At 42.3% G+C, this 25044-nt stretch overlaps 1 protein-coding gene across 1 annotated transcript in view; it reads left to right on the top strand.

Moving 5' to 3' along the window:
- The first annotated feature begins 6699 nt into the window (after positions 1-6699).
- Il12rb2 (interleukin 12 receptor subunit beta 2) overlaps positions 6700-25044 on the top strand; it is a 61090-nt gene continuing 42745 nt past the window's right edge. The window contains exons 1-6 of the mRNA XM_051151492.1: positions 6700-6742; positions 8064-8351; positions 10816-10930; positions 12385-12569; positions 13526-13668; positions 15872-16022. Of these exons, the coding sequence (XP_051007449.1) occupies positions 6700-6742; positions 8064-8351; positions 10816-10930; positions 12385-12569; positions 13526-13668; positions 15872-16022 (925 nt within the window). The remainder of the gene's footprint in view (positions 6743-8063; positions 8352-10815; positions 10931-12384; positions 12570-13525; positions 13669-15871; positions 16023-25044) is intronic.

Genomic DNA, 25044 nt, shown 5'->3' on the forward strand with positions numbered 1-25044 from the left:
AGGACAGCCTCAAAGAAGCTATGCTTGTCTCTAGGTGAGTGGGCGTAGTCTGCCTGGGGCAGCTGCTGTACCGTCCTGCCTCTGCTGGCTGATGCTGCCTGGAGTCCTGCACTAACCTCCCTCTGAGACACTTTTTTCACTCTCTAGATATTGTGGGGTGATGAGTCAAGGGCAGAGTCTTTCATTCTGTGATTCATGATAGAATTGTAGTTTTGATATTGGCCTTAGAGGCTGCCTGTGTGAAGGATGTTTACAGCCCATAGGAGGTTTCAGTTTATTGGAAAATGCCTCATTTACCTGAAGGTTGTTGAGGGGTTTGACCTTCTCATAAATGGAGTTGCTCTCTCCTGGTGTTCAGGGAAAATCGGTGCTTGTGTTTGTGTATCAGTGTGTTATATAAACTTAAAGTTTCCATTTCTCTGTATATTATATAGAATGTCCTACACATAATACACATCTTTACATTTATACGTTGTATTCCAACGAGACCTGCCAAGCATGCTGTGTTTCAGCTTCTGGTGCTATGTTAGGCCACTGCCTCTCCTGGCACAGAAGCACAGCACTGGGAGGCGCCTCGGCTGTGAGAGGGAGCATGAAAGTCGTCTCAGTGAGGGTTCCGACAACACCACGATCTAAAGCAGCTCGGGAGGAAAGGGTTTAAAAAGCAGCTCGGGAGGAAAGGGTTTAAAAAGCAGCGGGAGGAAAGGGTTTAAAAAGCAGCTCGGGAGGAAAGGGTTTAAAAAGCAGCTCGGGAGGAAAGGGTTTATTGCGACTTATACTTGCACATCATGGTCTATCATTAATGGGAGTTAGGGAGGGAACTCGAGGCAGGCACTGAAGCAGAAGCCGCAAACGAATACTGCTTACTGCCTTGTCTCCCCACGACTGGCTCAGCCTGCTTTCTTATACCATCCAGGACCACCTGCCCCCAATGATCAGGACCACCTACATTAATCATTAATCAAGAGGATGTACCACAGCTTGCCTACAAACAAATCCTTTTTTTCTTCGCTTTTCTTTTTTTTAATTGAAATTTTATTTAATGTATTCTAATCACAATTTTCCCCACATCTCCTCCCAGATCCCCACACCCCTCCCATCCCTCTAGGTCAGCACCTTTTTTGTCTATCTGTTCTAAAAACAAACAGGCAACTTAAAAAAAAAATAGAATTTTTTAAAAGAAAAACAGTGAAAAAGCACAAAAGACTCCACATATACAAACACAAAACAAAGCATAAAATACAAACTCAGAAGCCATAACATAAAAGCAAAAGACCAGTAAGATTTTTTTTTTTTAATGCTCAAACAAATCAATATGAGCCAAAAAAAAAAAAAAAAAAAACAGATCTACAAAAACATCATTAAGTTTATTTTGCGTTAGCCATTTTCTGCTGGGCATGCAGCCTACCTTTATATATCAAGTAAGATTCCATTGGAGAAAATGAATTTGTCCTTTGCAAACAGGTGTCAATTGAGGATAGCTTCCTGGGTAGGGATGGAAATGGTGCCCACTTCCCCCTATCAGCACTGGAACCCTGCCTGGCTTGAACCTGTGCTGGCACTGTGCGTGCTGCCATACTCTCTGTGAGCTCATATGTGTGTCAGTCCTGCTGTGTCTGGAAGACACTGTTTCCCTGCTGTCCTCCATCACCTCTGGCTCTTTCAATCTTTTCACCTCCTCTTCCTCATAGCTCCCTGAACGCTGAGTGGAGGGGTCCTATAAAGGCACTGCATTAAGGACCGGGTGTTCCCAAGTCTTTCTTCTCTCTACACATTATTTGGTCATAGGTCTCTGTACTAGTTTCCATCTACTGAAAGAGAAATCCTCTCTGATGATGATTGCGCAAGGCACTCGTGGTTATAGCAAAATGTCCTTAGGAGTGATTTTATTGTTGTGTCCCTTTAAGGGAACAATAGTATATTGTTTTCCCCTAGGCACATGGCCTATCTAGTCTCAGGTTCTTGGTCACCCAAGCAGCATTGGTTCATGGGGGTCCATGGGCCTTAAATCCCATCAGAGAATGGTTGGTTACTCTCATACTGTTCATGCCCTTATTGTTTCAGAATATCTTGCAGTCAGGTCACCATTGTAGATCGCAGGGTTTGTAACTGTGTTGCTGTTTTCCTTTTTCCTCTGGTACCATGCAGGTACTACCTTCTAGTACCCTGAACACTAGTCAGTAGGGATAAAGTCTCTAGTTAGGCACCATCTCAACTTCTCCATGTTCAATGAGACATGTAAGTGTTGCCTTCAGCAACAGAGCCTTACCATCAGTTTATGGAGAGCCACCAACAGCCTTGGCCTGAGTTGTTTTGGGGTATTCATGGGGCCCCTTTGGCCAACAACTCAATTAGATGTAATCCATTCTTGTCACTTGAAGTTTCGCTTGGTGGCAAAAGATGTCTAGTTGTATCATTGTCTTCCCTGTCAGGTGGTGACTGCATTTAGATTCATTTTATGTGTGTATATCATTTAAGAAAGTTATACACGGGCTGGAGAGATGACTCAGAGGTTAAGAGTACTGACTGCTCTTCCAAAGGTCGTGAGTTCAATTCCCAGCAACGATATGATGGCTCACAACCATCTATAATGAAATCTGGTGCCCTCTTCTGGTCTGTAGGTGTTACATGCAGGCAGAATGCTGTATACCAAATAAATAAATAAATAAATCTTTTTTAAAAAGAAAGAAAGCTATACATTAGTATGTTCCCATATAACCCATCAAGTGGCCCTTAGTGTTGTCCCTCTCCAAATTCCCTCCCTTACTTCTCTCCTCTTCACGTATCCTCCTGCTCCATTCTCCCTCTGTCTCTCCATAACTATACATTCTAGTTCCTCGTTCTTGGGGAGTCCTTACTAGTTACCTAACCTCTGTGAGTACATAGATTGTAGGTTGCCTCCTGAAGGCTTAAAAGCCAACATCCTCTTATAAGAGAGTCCATACCATATTTGTCTTTGGGCTCTGGGTTTCCTCACTCTGGTTGAACTTTCCTAACTCTATCCATCTACCTGTGAGCTTTATGGTTGTATTTTTTTAAGTTGAATAATAATTCTGTTGTGTAAATGCACCACATGTTTTATTCATTTATCAGTAAGTTGATGGGCATCTAGGCTAGTTGCAATTTGTGCCTACTATGAATAGTAGCACTTGGATAAGCAGCTGTTTCTGTGGCAGGATGTAGAGTCCTTTGGTATAGATGGATGTTGAGGTGTATCTTTTCCTAGCTTCCTGAGGAGTTGTAGCTCTGCAACTTTGCACTCCTATCAGCAGTAGGTAAGTGTCTTACTTTTCCTATGTCCTTACCAACAGGAGCTGTCTTATAGGGGCGTTTTCTCAGTTGAGAGTCTCTCTTTCTAAGTGACTCTACCCTGCATTAAGTTGACATAAAACTCACCAGGACAACTGATGCCAATCAATTTCATAAACAAACAACTTACAATTAAACCATAACTTTCCCTTTCTTGTTCATCCCCACTACCTCATTATTCATATTACAATATAAAAATTTTTTAAATCTCACAGTCTTTAAAAAAATTCAAACACCTAAAAGTTAAGCCTCATTAAAATATGCAAAGTCTCTCTAAAACTCCAGAGTCTCTTAATTGTGGGGTCCTGTAGAGTCAAAACTAGGGTTAATACTTTCTTACTCCAAGAGGGATAAGTCAGGACACTGTCATAATCAGATCAAAGCAAAACCAAAATCCATCAGTGTAATTCTCTATGTCAGACTTTGGAGACAGTTTTCTAGGCTCTAAAGAACCCTAAAGGATAGCTCCTGTTATCCTTTGTGCTAGTATCTCCAAAATGTTAGGGCCTCCACTTAAACTGGGCTGCACCTTCATCAACAGCCTCTTCCGGGTTCTCTTTAAAGGCTCTGGTCCTGCCATATTAGGCCAAGCCTCAATTTCTCTCCATGACCCCTTCAATCTAAGGGCTTCTATTGCAAGTAAGTCAATACCTTCACTAATGAATTCCCCAGTCTCTCTTCAGGGGTTCCTGCCTGACCAAGACCCCTTCATGCCTTCAAAACCAGTACTATCCAAGTGACTCTTACCTTTTACCAAGTCTGGCTACCAACATCAGATGTAGCCTTTGACCTTCTGGGCCACAGCTTCTGTATGCTGTCCCTGAGAAAATACTTCCATAAGATTTCACCTAAATGATGTTGGCCTCTTTTAATTCACAGCTGACACTTCAGGCCTAGCTGACCAATACCAATTGTCCCAACAAAGCAAAGGTTTCACTTTAATGGTTCTTAATTCAAAATGGCATTCAAACAACACGGGTAGAGCCTTTGCTTCCCTATGAAACTTCATATGTTAGTCTGCACTGTCCCCAGGTTTATCTTCTTAGTCCCCACAAGACTTGAGTAAGCTGGAGATACTCAATGGCTTTTCCAGCCCAAAGTTCCAAAGTCTTTTCACAGTCCTTCCCAAAACAACACGGTCATGTCTGTCAGAGCAATACCCCACTTCTGTTACCAATTTTTCTCTTGTTTTAAATTTCTATTGCTTTGTTAAACACCATAACTAAAAAGCAATTTGGGGAGGAAAAGGTTAATTTCACCTTACACTTGCACTTCACAGTCCATCACTGGAAGAAGGTATGGCAGGAACCTGGAGGCAGGAATGGAAGCAAAAGCCATGAAAGAATATTGTTCACTGGCTTGCTCCCCATGGCTTGCTCAGCTTGCTTTCTTGTAGCACTCAGGACCACCTGCGCAGAGGCAGCCCTGCTCCGAGTGAACTGGGAGCGCCTGTACCAACTATTAATCAAGAAAATGCCATATAGAGTCACCCACAAACAGATCTTATGGGGGCATTTTTCTCAGCTGAGAATTCTTCTTCTCAGATGACTCTAGCTCACGTCAAGTTGACATAAAACTAACCAAGACAAAAGTCAAAATGATGTTCTGTTGTTGCTGTTATTTCAAGACATGAGTTTTCTCAAGCTGGCTTCAACCCTGTGAGACTCCAGAGTCTCCAGAGTGCTGGGCTTACAACACTGTGCCACCATATTCAGTACAAAACTGGCCTTCTTGTGGCTGATGTCTTTCCGTTGTTTTTAGTACCACTGGGTAATGTTCTAGGATATGACATGTTAACTTCTTTACTACAATAATGAAAACCCATTTAAGATGCCAATCACAGTGTAGCAAAAATAAGCAAGATAAGATAAAGCAGTGCTGGTGCTACCACATCATTTTTTAATCTACTGTCTTCAGACCTACAATGAGATGAGAAATTCTCCCCCAAACAAAAGCTCTGATTGTTATGATGCAGCCTCTGTTAAGAGAAAACACGCGCGCGTGCACACACACACACACACACACACACACACACACACACACACACACACACATTTTATGTGGGATAGAATATAAGTGGGTTAAATACTAATTTTCATGTGATCACAAAGTACTTAAAGCCAAATTTAAATGACCTTAAAGTTTGCTTTGTCCATGTCCCCTCAAAATTCCTATTTTAGAGCTTGGCGCACAGAGATGGGATTAGCACCCCAGCTGCCTTGCTCCTTGTACCACGGAGAGCAAGCTGAGAAGCACTGTCTATGAACTGAAAAACAGGTCATCCCCAGAGACGGAAGCTTCTGTTCTCTTGCTCTTTAGGCCTTCCGTTGCTCCCCAGCACCGCACTGGAGCTGTTGCAGCAGTTTGACTACAATGAGCTAGCCAGCCCCTTCTCAGCCTCTGTGCAGCCCAAGGCAGTTCACTGAGACGGGAGGCAGAAAGTGGCTGTGATCCTTCAGCTTCCTGGTTTTACCGTCTTGGAAAGCCACTAGCCTGCACCACCTGTATACTCAGGTAATCAATTGTATTCCTTCTCAAGTCTCAGATAGGGTTGAAGACCAGATAGTTTAGATTTACTATTAAGCTTAGTTGTTTAGGGATTAAGATGTTTTTAGGTCTAAATAGATGTTTTAAATTGATAATGATGGGATATGATAGATATTGATTTACATTCAGAATTTTAGACTCACCAAGATAGGAAAGATGTTTTCTTCAAGGCTGCCAAACGCAAATAGCCAAAACACTAAGAATGTAACATTTATATAACTCCTGATTGTTTCGTGGTTCTTCTTGCTGTAGGTAGTTTGTTGTATATATGTGTAATAATATAAATGTGTATGTAAAAAATTAAAAAAAATATTTAATGAAAAAAATTTTTAAAAAGAATATGGGGAAACAATAGTGCCTGCCTTGTTCTGGAAGGCTGCGGCTCTGCTATTTTCAGAATACAGTTACATGAATGAATTTGTCTTCTTTTAGAAGGAGGACTCGAGTCGCATTCTGGAGTTGACTGTCCATGGCACACACTGTTGGAGAATGCTTGGTGGCACTTACTATTTTACTCATGTGGTTGTCAATTACAGTAACAGCTTTAATAGGTAAGAGCAGCTGTAAACTAGCCCGTGGAAGGAGCTACAGTTTACATTCCCAGGCACAAATGAATCACACAGTGTGGTAAGTGGTCTAAGTGGATTTCGTAAGTAGTCCTTTACCATTTAATGGATAAGTCTGGCTCTGTATTTTTTATCTTAGTAATGAATATAAAAATATAAGCATGCATTTACTCTTTTAAAAAAACTGGCTAAGAAACATGAAGCATAATGGTGCCTATATTACATTAAAGTGCATTTTAGGACCAGGAAAGTGACTCAGCAGGTAAAGGCACTTGCCATGAAAGCCTACCCACTTGAGTTTGACCCTGTGAACCTGCGCTGTAAGTTCCATAAGTGTTCTGTGGTACATGTGCACATGCAGAAATAATAAACTTTAAAAGACAAAGTGTGTTTTAGCAGGGGTATTCACGGGTGAATTCAGACATATATGTGAGGCTACATTTTCCTGACTTTCTGAGTAAGAGTGATTTTGGCTTTCTGGACCATGATAATGAAGAATCAGAGAAAGCAAGACTAAATACAGAAGAACAATGAGAGGAAGATAGATTTCATTTTAGCTTTGAAAATAAGAATGAGCATTTTGTTTTAAAGGCTTGTTTAGTTTTTCTTTTACTTGATATAAATAATGACTTCTTTACCAATTCCTGCTGATGTACATTGACTCATCATAGAATAGTCCTCAAAGAAGATTTCACATCACATCAGAAACTGAGCATGAATCTGTGTTTTTGTGTATCTTTTTACTAAGTATGTCAATGGAAGGCTTTTAGACATGAGTCAAATGAGAGTTCAAGGTTGCATTGGCTATGGTAACTAATCCATAATAAGTCATCCAAAAAGAAGAACATATACACTTCATTTACTTTAACCATACTACCCAGGACCCAACATCTTGATGAAATATCAAAATATGGATTATTATAATGTTCCCCCTTTCCTTTGTTTTTTGGGGGGTTTTCCCCCTTTGGTACATACCCTAGACTGGCTTCTAATTCATGATGCCCGATCTCAGCCTTCCATGTGCTGGGATTAAGAACCACGCCTGGCTTCTGATTTTCATCCATGATGCCAATTCAAAACACACCTGTGCCTTTGAATGTTCTATCTTGGTTATAAAATGATGTTACATGTTATACATATTTAATACAACTGATATTAAGAGAAGATATTATTTCTAGATATGCCCCTAAAGTCTTGTAACATTGTCTCTTTTTTTTTTCTTAACATAATTATTAAAATAAGCATTTTAAATCACAAGGGTTATGGTAAACATATGATTTGTCCTGGGAAGTTCTTTTTAAGTGGTCTGGTGTGAAATCTGCATGTGGAAAAGTACCATGAGGGATCTTGGAATTGCATTGCAGAACGTTCTTTCAATGCTGCGTTCTTGCTACTTTCTTCTTGTGGTTATGACTATAGCATGGGTGTTTTGAGAAGAGGATATATTTAATTCAAATACCCTTTAGTGTGGCTGCCTTCTGTTCAGCAGCATGGCCAATGCTGCCAAAGCAATGTACATTATTAGTAGTTATATAATCTGATGAGTATAAATTTTGCCCTGCGGTGGGGACTGAATAAACTCTCCATCTCAAAATGGATGTCTTCCTTCCAACTGAGTTTTGCATTTATTTCTTGCTGCAGATCCATGCAAGCGGGGCAATGTGACTGTGCAGCCTTCTCCCAGGATTCCACTTGGGGCAGCTGCCAATATTTCCTGCTCTCTGAAGCTCAGACACATCTGCTCACCTCATACCAGTTCTAACCAGTTAATCCTCTTAAGGTCTGATGAAATAGTCCATCTCCACCATGGCGACTCCTTCACTTTTCAAGTCACCAACCTTTCCCTTGGTATGACTTTATTTGTCTGCAAGGTGGACTGTAGCAGAGGTTACAAACCCCCCGTGTGTGGGGTGGAGATCTTCGTCGGTGGTGAGCATTCCTTTCTGAACGCTTAGGAAGCGGCCGTGTGTGTGTGTGTGTGTGTGTGTGTGTGTGTGTGTGTGTGTGTGTGTGTGATGAAGTAACTAGAAACCCAAACACCAAACAGCTTCCTTTGTTCTCCAGTGGCATTAAGTTTTTTATTGTAAGAACAGCATGAGAATCTCAGTGTGGAAAGTCCAGAAATCATCAGAATTAGGATCCTATTCAGCATCCAACAGTCTCTTCCCACCTCCTGCCCTTCTCTCTCTGTCTCTCTCTGTCTCTCTCTCTGTCTCTTTCTCTCTCTCTGTCTCTCTCTGTCTCTCTCTGTCTCTGTCTCTGTCTCTGTCTCTCTGTCTCTCTCTCTCTCTCTCTCTCTCTCTCTCTCTCTCTCTCTCTCTCTCTCTCTCTCTCCCTCTCCCTCTCCCTCTTCCTTTCCTCTTTCTCTAACCACTGGGAGTATTTGCTTGCTTGCTGTCCTTAGCTCTCTGCAGCTAGGTCACTAGACCCTCTTGGTTTGGGGAAACTGGTTCAGTTACAAGCTCCTGAGGAGACGGAAGAGTATCTCTTCCAACTTTTGCAACCCAGGCTGGCAGCATTCATCTGAGTGCCTCTCTCCCCTCACAAGGAGTTCTTCCATCTCCACTCACTCCTGGAGAGTGGCTGTCATGGTAGAGAGGCTAACAGAAAGCTGCCACCACATTTGGGGGTCCTTTCCTGGAAATTTGCCCATTGACAAGCTGATAGGCTAATACTTCAAGAAGGGAGCTGAGAGAGTGGAAGTTAGGAAATACAGTCAATGCATCATTTAGTAGTGACGTGGTTCTAGAAACATAACATTAATTTCACTATTGTGCAAAAAAAAATTAAGTATATTTAAAATAAGCTAAAATGTCATCACCAGCTGATGAACTGCACAGTCATAATGTGGTCCAGAGACTGAAACACCACTCTGTGTACTTGATGGTCCAGCATGGTGATGTTACTAGGCTGGCCAGAGGCCTGGCAGGAAATACTGCGGACTTTTTGGTCACTTAAGGGCATTCTTGGGAAAATCACATGGGAATACAACAGCAAGGAAAAGGGAAAAGCATTTACCTAGATCCCCATTAGTTCAAGTTTATCCCAATAGAAACTCTTTTATGCTACTGGCTGATATGGTTGGTCCCTCCAGGCAGCTGCTGAGAGATTCTGGACATATATAGACCTCCATAAATGTATATAAAGAAATGATTATTATTTTAGCAAAAGGAATAATTTACTATTTTATCAAATAGAACAAGGAGAACTATATATTGTTATACCCAGTCAATAGATGAAACTAAATGCTGAGATGTTAACTAGCCCAAAGCCGCACGATGAACGATACTGTACACAGATCTGTGGTGGGTGCTAGAAAAAAACTTTTTTTCCCCTCAGTAATAGCTTTGGAAGACACAGGGAGTAATTTGAAGTGTACATTTTCATCTTGAGAAAGGCACATCTGTCTGCATGGAAATCTCAGTAGTGTAGTAGGATGAGATGGCTGAGAAACTAAGCATTTTCTCAAAACCCTCCATTAGTTCTATTCTTGTAGTGGACCTGGGTTCAATTCCCAGCACCCAAATGGAGGTTCACAACCAAATGAAATTGTAGTATCAGGGAATTCAACACCATCTTCTGTACTCTTTGGGTACCAGGCATACAAATAGTGCCTAAATATTCAGGCAAAACAGCCATGCACACTTTAAAAATACATTGTTTAAAACAGACGCCTGGCCTTGTATACCTTTGTTTTGACAGCTAGGCCTATGCCTGGCCCATGGAATCTGTAAAAATCTGTATGCATAAGAAGTATTTCCTATATTCCAAGTGATAGAGTGTCTTGGAAACCCATTTCCAGTGCACGAACACAAAGACATTTTTGTTTGTTTGTTTGTTTTAGTTGTCCTTGCTAGAGATTTGTTGGTCAGACTAAGTAGCTCAGGGTGTCCTTGAATTCACAATCCTCCTATATTACCGTCCTGAGTTGGTATTCCTCTGGCATTGTGGGTCTACCTGCAGTAATAGATGTTTGTATTTCCAGAAAAAGAAAAAAGAAAAAAGGTAGAACTATTGCTTGGCAGCCACACCTGGGTTGGAGCTCTGATTCTGCCCTTCATAGTTTTGTACTCTGGGCCAGATAGTTTGCCTAAATCTTGATTCCTTTTTTGGTAATATGAAAGATAATCTTACGTACTCCGGCTGAGAACTGTTTGTAAGACAGTTGGCACAGGCTTTCAGCTACAAGATGTGATAATGTGCATCACTACTGCTTTAGTTATTAGATAAAATTTATGCCTTAGGAGCAAATATAAACACGTCGGAATGTGGCTTCATCCACATGTGAGACATGTGGAAAGTATTATCAATATACTGGCAAATAATAACACTGTGATTTTGGTATCACCTGCAAAATATTTCAACCACCCAGTCTTGCTCTTCCCTTTTAAAGTTGCTCCAGAGTCACCTCGAAACCTATCATGTGTCCAGAAAGGAGAAAATGGGACAGTGACCTGCACCTGGGACCCTGGACGAGCTACTTATCTAGAAACCAATTACACTTTACAGTGAGTAATGGAGTATGTGGCTGTTTTGTATGTATTCTCTTACCTGGCTTTTAGCAGTGTCAAATACTTTTATTATTTGCCAAGAAGCAGCAGCATTCACTAGCTCACCTAGAATTTTGTTTTGTTTTGTTTTTTTAATTAATTTATTCTTGTTACATCTCAATGGTTATCCCATCCCTTGTATCCTCCCATTCTTCCCTCCCTCCCATTTTCCCCTTATTCTCCTCCCCTATGACTGTTCCTGAGGGGGATTACCTCCCCCTGTATATGCTCATTGGGTATAAAGTCTCTTCTTGGTGACCAGCTATCCTTCCTCTGAGTGCCATCAGGTCTCCCCCTCCAGGGGACATGGTCAAATATGAGGCACTAGAGTACGTGAGAAAGTCATATCCCACTCTCCACTCAACTGTGGAGAATGTTCTGCCCATTGGTTAGATCTGGGTAGGGGTTTAAAGTTTACCGCCTGTATTGTCCTTGGCTGGTGCCTTAGTTTGAGAGGGACCCCTGGGCCCTCTCACCTAGAATTTAAATACTGTTCCCACTCTCCATCAGGGAGAATTGCCTCAGTCATTTGAACTGTGAGGCCTGATACCTTGGTCCCACATTCTTATGCAGAGTTTTCTTTAGGTACTCCAAGGCCTTGGTTAAGATGGTTTTCCTGAAATCAGGCTAAGCTGGTTGTGTAAAACCCCATCTCTTTTGTGGGGCATCATGATATATAAACGGACTCTTCCTTGGAGAAATTACTTCTTTTGATTTGTTTTGTTTTCTGAGACAGGGCTTCTCTGTGTAGCCCTGGCTATCCTGGACTCACTCTGTAGACCAGGCTGGCCTGGAACTCACCAAGATCCACCTGCATCAACCTCCCATAGTGCTGGGAGGCATGTACCACTACACTTGGCCAAATTGCTTTTAAAAATACAGTTGGTTGATGTGAGAGTCCACAAGAAGAGGGGATTTGGGGAGACTCCCTTCCTGGAATATATCCCATAATTCCATCACAGGTCCAGTTGTACCTAGGTGAGTGGGAGATACAAAAGGCAGTGTGGGACCAGGCTTGGAGTCTTGCTACCTCCATCCTGTGAGCTCACACCATACGTCCATTCAATAGAGGTCTGATGCTCACAGATCCTTTGAATAAAGGTTATAACTGTGATGAGGAGCCAAGATAACAACCATAGTTGTTTGAGAAATTGAACAGTAAGCAAAATATCCTTCTATACGAACATTCATTTTGAAAGATTTCAGTTGTACCCAAAAAAGAGTGAGGAGGAGACATGGTCCTATCCATAAGATCAGGACTCAAGTATCTGCACAGTATGTCCCCTGATAATAAAGCCAGCTTTAAAATGTCTGTCTGGAATTGTCAATGCTAAAACACTTTGTGATTTTGTAATGATTGCAGGAAGCAGATTTAAAGTACATCCTTAAACACAGTTGTGTTTGGGTTGCAGGTTAACTGGACCAAACAATGTGACCCTTCAGGAACAAAACAGTTGTCGGAATTGTAATCGTTTGAGTCTTCGATCCAATCTAAGCCCCGAACTAGCTGAAGCCAAGTACACAGCCAGTGTCACTGCCACCAATGACCTCGGAAACGCGTCTTCACTTCCATTTCCAGTCACATTTTTGGACATAGGTAAATTTTATTGCAGTTTTTCAGGTGTCGTTTACTTGTACATGAAAATTATTTTTAAAACACACTCAAAATCTTTTGTGTGGCATTGCTTTAAAGAAGATAGGACTGATGGGAGGTAATAAGCAAAGACAACGTTTGAGGCTATTTTGATGCACGTGAACTGGTTAAAGAACGGGACCTTTGACCTCATTCCCTTAGAGAAAAGGAGTTCCTGATTTCTCCCTGTTAAATAGGCAGTTTCTAGTAACATCACTGACCGAAGAGGGTTTAGGAGGTCACACAGGTGTCCTGTTGTCCCACTGGCTGCACACACTAGGCATACAGTGTGCCAAGATACAAATGTGTCTGCTCTGACAATGCTTGTGTCTACCCCTCATCCCTGGAAACTGTGACTAGCCAGTCCCAGCACATGTGTAAACAATAGAACTGCTCCAGCTAAATTAAAAGCCAAACTCAAGCATCCTAGTTTGCAGCCATCCAGATGGACCTGGAACCATCCGTGTGGGACTGAGTGTCCGTCCTGCCTGCAGCTCCTACCCACTCATGTCTCTCTCATCCTCTTCCTATGGTATTTCTTTGATATTTACATATGCATTTGCTCTCCACTTTCTCCTCATCCATATTCTGTCTCTTTAAAAACTGTTCATGTCTACACTGTCACCTCTCCCTTTATTCTGTCTCTGGTTTTCCAGTATTTTTGATTTGCTTTGAATTTCCCTAATATTTTTGTCTCCTGAAGTGGTCACTACCAGCTGCCTCTGCCCTCACAGTCCATTGACATATTGGTTTTCTTTAAATCTATCAAGTACAGTCAGCATATCTGCTTTTTGGTAAAGATGAGGTTGGGTTAAGGACAATGATTTCAATGCCTGAGAAGCAAAACCAACATTTTAAGTAGCTCGTGTCGGTACTTAAGCCGTCTCTAATTGCACATTTTGGGTTGTCTTGGTTCCTAGTGAGGCCTCTTCCTCCGTGGGACATCAGAATCGACTTTCTAAATGCTTCTGGGAGCAGATGTACACTGCAGTGGAAAGACGAGGGGCAAGTGGTGCTGAATCGACTAAGATACCGGCCTCTCAACAGCGAGTCCTGGAAGATGGTAATGGTCTTTAGAGGATGGGAGAGAATGAGTCAGGGCCCTTGGTGCTGCTGCACAGCATCGGCATGGCAACCAAATAAGGAGTTTAATGACTTTCACCTGGAAGCACGTGATTAGAACGCTATCAGGAAGGTCCTATGTATCTCTTTCTACTCTTTAGAAAATTTATGTGTACAGGTATTTCCCTGAATGTGATTGCGCCTCAGGTCCCCAGCGCCCAGTAGAAGGCATCAGATCCCCTTGGGCTGGAGTTGCAAATTGTTCTGAGCCACCATATGGATTCTGGGAACCAAAACCGGGTCCTCTGCAAAAACAGAATGTGCCACTAATCACTGAGCCATCTCTCTGCTTATTAAGAAGTATTGGCATAGGAGAGATGGGCCTGTGGGTAAAGGGTTTGATGAGCAAGCATGAGGGCCTGATTTTGAATCCTCAGCAACTCTAAGTGGGACATGGCAGCCTATGCCTGTGATCCCAGCACTGAAGGACAAAGACAGGAGGATGTAGCCCAGCCAATCAGCAAGAGGCAGGTTCAGTGAGAAACTTAAAAACAAAAAACAAAAACGGTGGATAGCAATTGAGGAAGACACTTAACGTTGTTCTCTGGTCTCTACATGCACATTTACAGACATGTGTGTGCCCCCATATAAACATGCACACACATGAACATGTATATACACAAACATGCAAGAAATATCTTGATCCATGATTTTGAATTTTTTACTTCTGTTTACGTCTTTATTTATTTGTGGGTTGTGGGGCATGGAGAGAGGGGTGGGAGGCATGTAGAGGTCAAAGGACAACTGACAGGAGTTGGTTCCCTTCCTTCCATCATGGAGATCTTGATGATCAAAATCAAGTTGTCAGATTTGTCACCATGTCCCTTTATCCTCCTCATGACCTCCTTAAAGTAAATTGTTAAACAGCAGGTTAGGTTGGTTGGCTGAGGCAGCTAGAGATCGAACCCAAGGCCTTGTCTGTGCCAGGCAGACATTTTTCCACTGTGCTACTTTGGGACCCTTAAATTTTATCTTGTTCTTGTTCCTGTACGTGTGTGCATGAGTTCATGCATGCATATATGGAGGTCAGAGGACAACCTTTGGGAGTCAGTTCTCTGCTCCCACTGTGAGTTCTGGGAATAGAATTTAGGACACACAGCTTGCACAGCAATCACCTTGACCTGCTGAGCCATTTCACAAGCCCTGAGTCTGAAGCGTTTAGGCTACAGGCTCTCATAATCTATTTTCAATAAATAATTTGTTTCTCCTTATCTTTCTAACCCCTTCTTCACTGTTTTTTTTTTTTTTAACATTAAAAACATATCAAGCTGGACACGGTTGCATGCGCCTTTAATCCCAGCACTTGGGAGACAGAGGCAGGCAGATTATTGTGAGTTTGAGGCCAGCCTGGTCTAATGAGTGAGTTCCAGGATACCCAAGGCTACACAAAGAAACTCTGTCTCAAAAACAAACCAACCCCCACCAAAAAAAATATCAGAAAGAAATATTAGAGTATATACCCAAGGGCCTATGTGGAACTAAGAAAACACACAGAACCAGCAACCTACTTCCTCTTCATATCCACTTGCTACCAATAGGTACTTTAAAGACCTTGCTGTTCCGCTATTTCATTCTGTTCTATAGGGTTGCCTTACTGAGTAAGAACATGGATTTGTCACTAGAGGCTGTGGAGAGTAGGGAAGAAGAAAGAGATTGCGTGGAGGGGTGACGTCAGATTCACCCTTAGCACAGTAACACCTAAACAGCTGAAGTAAACTATGACGTACTTTAGAGCAGAGAAGATTGTGAAATTCCATAAAAATGTTTGCTATTTTCAGTTGTGTCACTTTTTTTTTTAACATGTATGGTTGTTTTGCCCGATTTATTGCTGTGTACCACATGCATGCTTGGTGCCTACAGAGGCCAGAAAAGGGCATCTGGTCAGATCCTCTGAAACTGGAGTTGTAGACAGTTGGGAGTGAGTCCTGGAGCCTGAGCCCAGGTTCTCTGTAACAGTAGCCAGTGGTCTTAACTACCGAGCCATCCCTCCAGTCTCGATGATCACTGTTTTATGGGGAGGGGAGCCTTGTCTCCTTGCCTTGGCCATTGTATACTGCAGTGAACTGTCACAACATACAATACACTCCATAAGAAAGAATACAGAAACATTGTATCTCAGTGAAGCAAATCTCTTCTGTTTCAAGGTTAATGCTACCAATGCCAAAGGAAGATACGGCCTGCAAGATCTGAGGCCATTTACAGAATATGAATTTCAGATTTCCTCTAAGCTACATCTCTCTAAAGGAAGCTGGGGTGATTGGAGTGAGTCCCTGAAAACACGAACACCAGAGGAAGGTAGGCATCCAGAAGGGAAAAAAAAAGAGGGGAGGAATCAGAGAAGGGGGACAGGAAGAGGCGAGTCTTCCTTGGAGCAGACTCTTTCAGTGCATGCCGTACAGAAGCCGCCCAGGAAGGTAAGTTTTATGATGGTAGGAAGTTTAACATGAGGCCCGTCCTGCCTCTGTCTGCCACCAGTCAAGCCATGGTTGGCCTTGCTACTGACTGCTTAAATTAGCTCTCATTGCTCTTACCGTTTCCGTAACTCCCCAAAGCTGCACCCAGTAATTAGTCTCATTTCACTGATACCTTTGGTTCTTTGAAAATTGTAATCTATAACCTTGAAACTAAAAGGCTTGACAGAATTTCTGAAAACAATATCTTAAATCAAAAATAATCCAACAATTCTCTTTCCTCCAAATGTTACACTGCACTTCTTCAAGCCTTTGATGTTACCCTGTCGTACCAGGGCTAGAGGCAGCATTAGCAAGTTCAGGTTTTAATCTAATGTATTTTCTTTCCTTTTGACAGTTATTGAGAAGTCGGTATCACTGAAATATAAACAAATATTTGATTGAAACAGAATTTCTTACATAATCTCTCTGTCATGTTAACAATTTTCCTCAATTTTATTAGTTCTTTAAGTGTTCTGTGCAATATATTTTAATCATATTCACTCCCTCCCCCAACTCCAACCATATTCATAATTAACCCACACCTATGTCCTTTTATTTGTTTGTTTAAAAAAAATCAAGTACAGTGTGTGCTGCTCATATATGCTAGGATGCGTGGCCTTCACTGGAGAGTGGTCAACCCCCGCCAGGAACCACATACCCTTAAAAAGAACCAATTCTCCCTCTCCTGGGAGGTATCAATTGCCAATAGCTCCTTAGCAAGAGGTGAGACTCCATACTACCTCCCCTATCCACAGTGGAACCTCGTCTGGTTTGGCATGCTCTCTCAACTGCCGTGACCTCAACTGTGCAACTGCCCTGCTGAGCCTAGCAGACACTTCCCAATAGCCCCAAAGCCTTGGAATTCACCAGAATCCTGTTTTGTTTCTTTAAGCACTTCTTAGTGGCATCATGTAGAACTTTGCATACCATAGTGAGGTGTCCACTGGAGAAGACTGTTCAAACCTGGGTTTAAGCCAATAGAAACTCTTCATTAGTGGCCAGCTACTGCACTGGGGGTTTGGGATCCTACTGTAGCCCTGAGCATTTCTCAGTGTGAGCTTTTAAGCACAAAACAAAACAAACAAACAATAGCAGCTTGACCTGGGTTGACATACTTCAGTTAACAAGAACAGTTGCCCAGAAGCTGAACTTCAGAAACCAAAAAGCAAAGTTAGTACATTTTGAGACTTTCCCAGAGGTATATGGACTTTGATGGATTCAGCCTTTGTTTTAGTTTAAACAGGTGGTGCTGTCTACATGCTGAGTTTTATACAGCCTGATGGTACTTCCATCATGGAGTCAGTTGTGCTAAGGTCTAGTGGCCTACTAAGGTCTGGGGCTCTGATACCATACTTGGTGTAAATTTGAATCAAAGAAAAAAATTACTGGCATATAACAAATTGCTTATTGTTGCTTATTATCTAAAATCTAGAGTTTTGTTTTATGAAACAAATTCTTACTATGTAGGCCTACATGGCTTGGAACTCACTATGTAGACCTGGATGGCCTTGAACTCACAGAGGTCTGCTTGCTTCTGCTTCCCAAGTCCTGGGACTAAAAATGTGCACTGTCGCACCAAGCTGAAATTTCTATAATATTGATATGAACATCTAAATGGTTTATTTGTAAAGACCATATGTGTATATGAAAAGCAGCCTTGTGATTGGCCTGCACCCTTTGAGTTCGTAATAGGGGTTTTGTTGGTTTGTTTTGAGATAGGGTCTCCCTGTGTAGTTCTGTCTAGCCTGGAACTCCCTAGCCTCTGCCTCCTGAGTGCTGGAATTAAAGGTTTGAGCCACCACACCCAGCCTTTTAGAAGACTTTTGGTAACTGATGACACTTGACAGCGCTGTGCTGATGACATCCAAGGCCCCAGAGAGGCCTGATATCCAATATGAGAATATTACACCCTGCATATAGTTTGAATAATACTCTTCCTGTCTTCTGATAATTGCATTTCTCCATGTAAGACAATATTTAAAAATGGATCCATATAGCAAGTGGTAATTAAATACCTCATTTTCTGACTAAAGCCCACAGTCAAGATCTGCATGACTGTGGACCAGAGATCCTCTTTGCTCTCTTTACTGTAATTGATGTTGTTTTAAGTGAAAATCCCAGATCATTCTATTTACCAATAAAGACTCAGGAGCCAGATGCTGTAGTGAAAAAAACAAAACAAAACAAACAAACAAACAAACAAACAAACAAAAAACCTGCTAGCTCAGAAAGGCAGAGAAAGCACCCAGCTGACCTTCCTACTCAGCTCACATCTGGATGGAAAAGGGCCCAAATGGCTCACTAACTCACTCAGCTGACAGCCCAGGAGAAAAAGGAAACAAAACAAAACAAAACAAACCAAGGCCAAAGGCTTGCTAGCTCAAAGCCCAAAAGCCAAAGGTCACGAGCTGAGGAAGTCAAGAGCTAGAGAGCAGAGAGCTATGAGCTAAAGGTCTCAAGCTTAAATCCCAAGCCCAAGAGCTAAAGAAAGCCCTCTTCTGCTTCTACACGCTGTCTTAAACACCCCTCACCCCTCGGCTCCAAGTCTCTCCTAGTCTTTAATCCCCATCCGCTGGTTTCTTGCTCCACCTCTTGGCCTAGGATTAACTTTATTAAATCCTGCGTACAGACAGCTCTTGGATTAGAGGGGTGTGTGTTAGGGCTCAACCACAGCAAACAGAAGACAGGTTTTTACAGTTCACAATCTCAGGGATCACATCGGGATCAAATATCCTGCAACAAGTTGAAGTAATTGCCCTTTTGAGACACGGTTTCTCTGTGTAGCCCTGGCTGTCCTAGAACTCAATATGTAGACCAGGCTAGCCTCCAACTCAGACATCTGTCTGCCTCTTCCTCCTAAGGGCTGGGATTAAAGTCATGCATCACAGTATGAAGTAATATTTTTTTAAAAATACCTCATGGGTTAGATTTTGTTTGCAACATGTAGATAAAATTTTTCAAATGGGTCATATTTGATATTCAAATCTAAGATGGTACATTGCTCTGGACATCTGTAAGCTACATTATTACGTTATCTGGGGCTGAGGTGCAAATTACAGAAACTTGGAGCTTATGAATCCTTGTCATTTATACACTGACTAGTGCCTTACTTAGATGCATTGGAAACGATTTTCTTTTCTTTTCTTTTTTAGCATTTACCTGGTAAATTAAAGCTTCTCTAAGGCAAACTAGTAACTCTAACATGCCATAAAGGGGCAACCAGTCACTGTGAGGCTGGTATGTTCAGGGCAGAGCAGGCCCTCAGAAAACTAAGCCACGGCTTACCTCACCCTGCTCGCTTCCTTTCTATGTATGCATGCTGCTTTTCTTCGGTTGAGCTCTCCGCGGGCTGCCCTATCCTCTCTGCTCCTACTTTAAGCTGTGTGGTTTACACCCTTTACCACTCCTCTGTCATCAGTTTCCTTTTGAAGCACCAACTGATGTAAACCTAAACGTGTGAATTTTTTTTAACACTTCTTCCCTTTAACCCTTTTAAGTGTCTAGTCGTGTGCAACTTGCTTTACTCTCTAAAACTGTGAATGATGTGTGATAGGCTCTTTTTCTGAAGCCTCAGCTTCTAAAAACTGGAGGGAACATGGCGCCCCCTGGTGGCCCAGCTGTGGCTATGCGTGTCATTCCTGTTTGGTGAAGGTTCCTCTCACTCCACGTGGGCCCCTTCCTTTGGGGTGAAATTCAAGTCCTGCCATGGTCCTCCAGAGAAACGACCACTAAGGAAGGAGAGGAGGAAGGAGACCATGCCATTTTCTGAGAAACAGTCCCTAATTCAACACCCATCAAAAGCAGTCTTGACTCCAGGGGCTCAGAGCCATATTTTCTTTCTAGTAAGAGAACACTCATGAACTTGAGCTCCCAAGTATCCAGACCTGTGCACACTCACCACTCACAACACCTATGAGACTTAGTCTCTGCTCACATGTTTGAGTGCTACTCACGTCAATTAATTAAGAAGGCATGGCGTGTTTATCTTTAGGTTAGAGTGGCAAAGAAGTGTTTCATGTCATGTTGACAATACAGATGAGTGAAAGACACTCAAGGAAGAGAGATTTGATAACCCATTACAGCCACCGTTCCTCACATTGAGAAGCCAGGACATAAATAAATTCATTCATTCATTCACACGTTATACCTAGTATTGCCATTAAGGCAGGTGCAAATAATCAAATTCTAGTGTTATTCTAACATCTTAGGTAACCTTTCATCACAAAGAAGCTTGGGAGTTAGCAAACAGTTTATCTGCAGAGCCAGAGAGTTGACACTTGTAACTTTGTAGACTGTATAGTCTCTGCAGTTATTAAAAGCTGTTCTTGAAATATCTAAGCAGCCATTGGCATCAACCAGAGACACAGCTGGGCTCCAAGAAAACTCCATGTGTGAATAGCAGCATTTAGATTTTACAAAGTTTTCGTGTGTTACTTACAATGGTATCTCTGATTTTATAATTATTTAAAATGCCAAACAACTATTATTGTTTGCTACTGTAAAAAAATGGGCATCAGGCTGGATTTGGCCCACAAACCATGCTTATGAACCCCTGGAATAGGCTCAGAAGTTATAATGCTTCTATCTCTTTGCCTAAAGTTGGACTCTTTGCCTAAAAGGACTCCCATGTAAACATTTCATTGGGGGCAATCATTTGTGATCTAGCCAGAGGCCCAACCTTTGGCCCTTCTTCGTTTCCTAAGCTTGTCCCTGTCCCTCAGGAAGCAAATGCCTGTACATTTTTTAAATTACATTTATTTATTTATCCCCTTTACATCCCAATTGCAGTCCCCTCTCTCCTCTCCACCCACTCCCACTTTCCCACCCTCTTCTCCCTTGCTCACCTCTCCTCTTCCTCCTCCTCCTCCTCCTCATCTTCCTCCTCCTCAGAAAAGGGAACATCTTCCCCCACACCAATCCACCCTGGCATATCAAGTTGCCTCAGGACTAAGTTCATTCTCTTGCACTGAGGCCAGACAAGGCAGCAGATCCCCACCCGCCCCTACCCAAAACCATGGGAAAGTGATCCAAAGCAGGCAACAGAGTCCATGGCAGAGAGAGCCCCCACTCCACATGCTAGGGGACCCACACGAAGATCAAACTGCCCATCAGTTACATATGTGTATGGGGCCTTCCTGTACATTATTTGAAAGATGGTGGCCACCCCACTACTAAAAAGTGTTTTCCCTTGAAATAGAAAGCATGGCCTATAAGAAACGTGTTTGCACCAGGAGCGACATCACATGCTGGGACATCACAACCAGCCAGGGCTTCAGATGCCAGAGATTCCAATTTATCTTCAAAGGCTAGATCAATATTCCTGGGAGAGGCAATGCCAAGGTGAAACACAACACCCAAAGGGAATCTGGGAAAGAGGAGTCATATTTGTATGTGTCTTCCCTGCTATAAACTGAAGTTCATGTTCCCACAAAATTTATATAATGAAGCCTTGACCCCCCCCCCCATGGGATAGAATTAGGCGATGCGATTTGTGCCAGTAATTGGGTTATGAGTACAGAGCCATCATGAAAGGGATTCTTGCCCTCTTAAGGAGAAGAAAACAGGTCTGTCTTCTACTCCCCCACTTCCTGTGTGAGGATTCAGCAGGAAGGCTCTCTCTAGCATCAGATCTGGCAGTATCTGGATCTTCACTTCCCAGCCTCTAGAGCCATCAATATGCATGTGTGTTACTCAAGCCATCCAGTCTGGAGAACCATACCAGTAGACGTGTGTTGCTCAAGCCATCCACTCTATAATTTTGGGTTTGTTTGCTTTTTAACAGTAGTCTGACGAGGTGCTTTGTCCGAGATGTACAGCCTTCAAGGTCTTCCAGTGAGAACAAGAGCCATTACCCCCTTGAAATATGTAATCCACTGAGTTCTCTGAAACCTCGTGATCTTGGTTGTTTTACCCCTAGTGCTGACTATCTTTTGTCAATCTCATCTGTAATCTTATTAATAATAGGGCAACAATATTACCACTTTCAGACCCAACGCTTGTCTTAAATACTGTCGCTGTCACAATAGCAATATGTTCTTAGCCCTGTGATGTCTTCCCATTAGTAGCACTATCCTGGAATATGTATTTCTCATTCATGTGTCTCTAAACAACATCTAGCTTTCCTTGTTTGACCTTTATGAAAGTCGCACTCTCTGTATAACCTACAACCCACTTTTCCCATCATTACTCTAACAATTCCTTTGTTGTAGGGTAGATGAGTCAGCATGAGAAAACTAGAAAACTTTATTCACTCACCATTTTCTCACACATAATCAGGCCTCCAGAATAAACCTTACATTACAAAAATAAAAAAGAAACAACCTCTTGAATTGAGATGCTAAGAAATGCAATGAAAATATTCTTGTTTTGGGCCGGAGAGATAGCTCAGAGGTTAAGAGCACTGACTGCTTTTCCTGAGGTCCTGAGTTCAATTTCCAGCGACCACATGGTGGCTCCCAGCCTTTTATAATGTGATCTGATATCCTCTTCTGGTATACAGGAATACATGCAGGCAGAACACTGTATATGTAATATGTAAATTTTAAAAAAAAGAAAGAAAGAAAAAGAAAATACTCTGGTTTCTCTTCAGATTGTATAAATCTTTTGCCTTTTACTAAAGAAATGCAATGAAATAAGCCCAGAGAAGAGACCATTAGACCTCGTGACTTAGACAGCAAGTACAGTCCATGCATATGGAAGAAGGGAGTTCATACAACATGCCCTGAGAGTGTGTGAAGTCAGGAAATTAAAACAGCAGAAATTCTCTATCTTTCCCAAAGACATAAATGTGAGACAGCAGATGGGTAGTATATAATATTAAGAAATTCTTTGTTATCCAGGCGTGGTGGTACACACCTTTAATCCCCGCACAGGGGAGACAGAGGCAGGCGGATCTCTATGAGTTTGAGGCCAGCCTTGTCCAGGACAACAAGAGCTACACAGAGAAGCCCTGTCTCTAAAAAAAATCAAAATAATAATAATAATAATAATAATAATAATAATAATAATAATAATAATAATAATAAAAAATCTTGGTTTTTCTCTTGGGCCTCAGACACAATGCAGTGTAAAGAATGACATGAGTCCCTGGGAGGGGCCACTGATGATCCAGGGAAGACAGTCTGAACCCTGGGCAGAAGGAGAGCACCACCAAAACCTGGCTTGTATTTATTCTCAAGTTTGTGGAGGGAACATAAGTGCAAAATTCGATTCCTACCTAGTCTGTAATAATGTGTTAGGTGCTGGATCTTTAACAAGCAATCTAGTTAGCAATGCCTGTACATTTGTTGCCAATATGTAATCATCTGAAGGCATTACTGTTGTGAACAAGTCAACCGATTTTTTTTTTTAACACTGAACACCAGTCCTGATTACAGGGTCAATGCCTGGACTGTGTAACTTGTGGAATATTGAGATCTTTGTTCAACAAAGCACCCTGCAATGGTAAAAGCAGGCTCTTTGGAGCTTTGCCTGTTATCAGCTCCAAATCTTTTGTCTATGTGGTCTTTACCAACCTCCTCATCCACAAGTGTACAGCAGGCGTTATCATGTGAGCCTTCTGCATCAGAAAAGGGCCCACAGAGACCACGTACACACATGGCAGCGGCCAAACTTTACCTTGCACTTTGAAGTGATCAGTCACTTGTAGCTTTTCGATCTTTACACGTGGTCTGTCAGAGACGAGTGCCAGGCTCATTTCTTGGGTAACATTTTCATGTCCTGAGGGACTGAGAAGATTGCAGAATGCTTGATGGAAGCTTTGCTCATCTTGTAGTCCTTGCTGCAAGGACAATGTTACCCCTAGTGGGAAAGTAGCTTTAGGTTAAAAAAAACACACACACACACACACACACAAGCAGATGGTTAAAAGGAGAAGGAGAAAGGGACAGAGGGACAGAGGGACAGAGGGACAGAGGGGCAGAGGGACAGAGAGACAGAGAGCGAAGAAACTTACAAAAGAAGAGAACAGTCATAGAAGAAGTCTGCCTGATGGGGAGTGCAAGTTTTATAAACAAGTCCCAGGCATTTTCAAAGCCAAGTCACTGTATGGTGCAAACTATGCCAACCCGAGCTTTGGAATTAAACAGACCCATGATCAGAGCCTGGCTTTCCATAACTATAATTCTGTTTCTTTTCTTTCTTTTCTTTTTCTTTAAAGATTTGTTTACTTATTATGTATACAGTGTTCTGCTTGCGTGTACACCTGCACAACTAGATCTCATTATAGATGGTTGGGAGCCATCCTGGGAATTGAACTCAGGACCTTCGGAAGAACAGCCAGTGCTCTTAACCTCTGAGCCATCTCTCCAGCACCATAATTCTCTTTCTTAGCCACTCGGCGACTCAGTTTTGAATTGAGAAAAGAGGCAAAGATTTATTTACTGGCGGTTCACCCTGTGGCAGCACTCTTCTCAATTCTCAAGACAGCCCCCACGATACAGAGCTATCTAATCCCACTGGACAGATGAGGAAACCTGCTAAGGGGCAAGACCTCGCAGCAGAGTTCTACGTAGATAGCCTAGGTCCTTGGTAAGCCTCGCACTACCCCACATGCCAGCAGAGCAGGAGGAGAACGAAAGGTGATGCTGAGAAGAGCCCAGCAGGCCCTAGAGACAGTGCTGGCATGGGGCTGCCCTGGCTTGCCCTCTCTTGCCCCATTGCTCATAGTCTTTCTGGCTGCTTAGCTTTTGTTATCCAAGTAATAAGTGTTATTAGTTTAGTCTAGGAATTTTGTTCTGGTTGCGAGGTGCTTTGTTTCAGTAGGAACTCCAGTACAGCTCCACTGGGTTTCACTGTGAGGAAAGTTGTGATGGAGCAACAACAGCTGACCTCCATGGTTGGTTGTGCTGATTGAACTCTTGGCT

Source organism: Acomys russatus, chromosome 10, assembly GCF_903995435.1.
Source record: "Acomys russatus chromosome 10, mAcoRus1.1, whole genome shotgun sequence".
Lineage (NCBI taxonomy): Eukaryota > Metazoa > Chordata > Mammalia > Rodentia > Muridae > Acomys > Acomys russatus.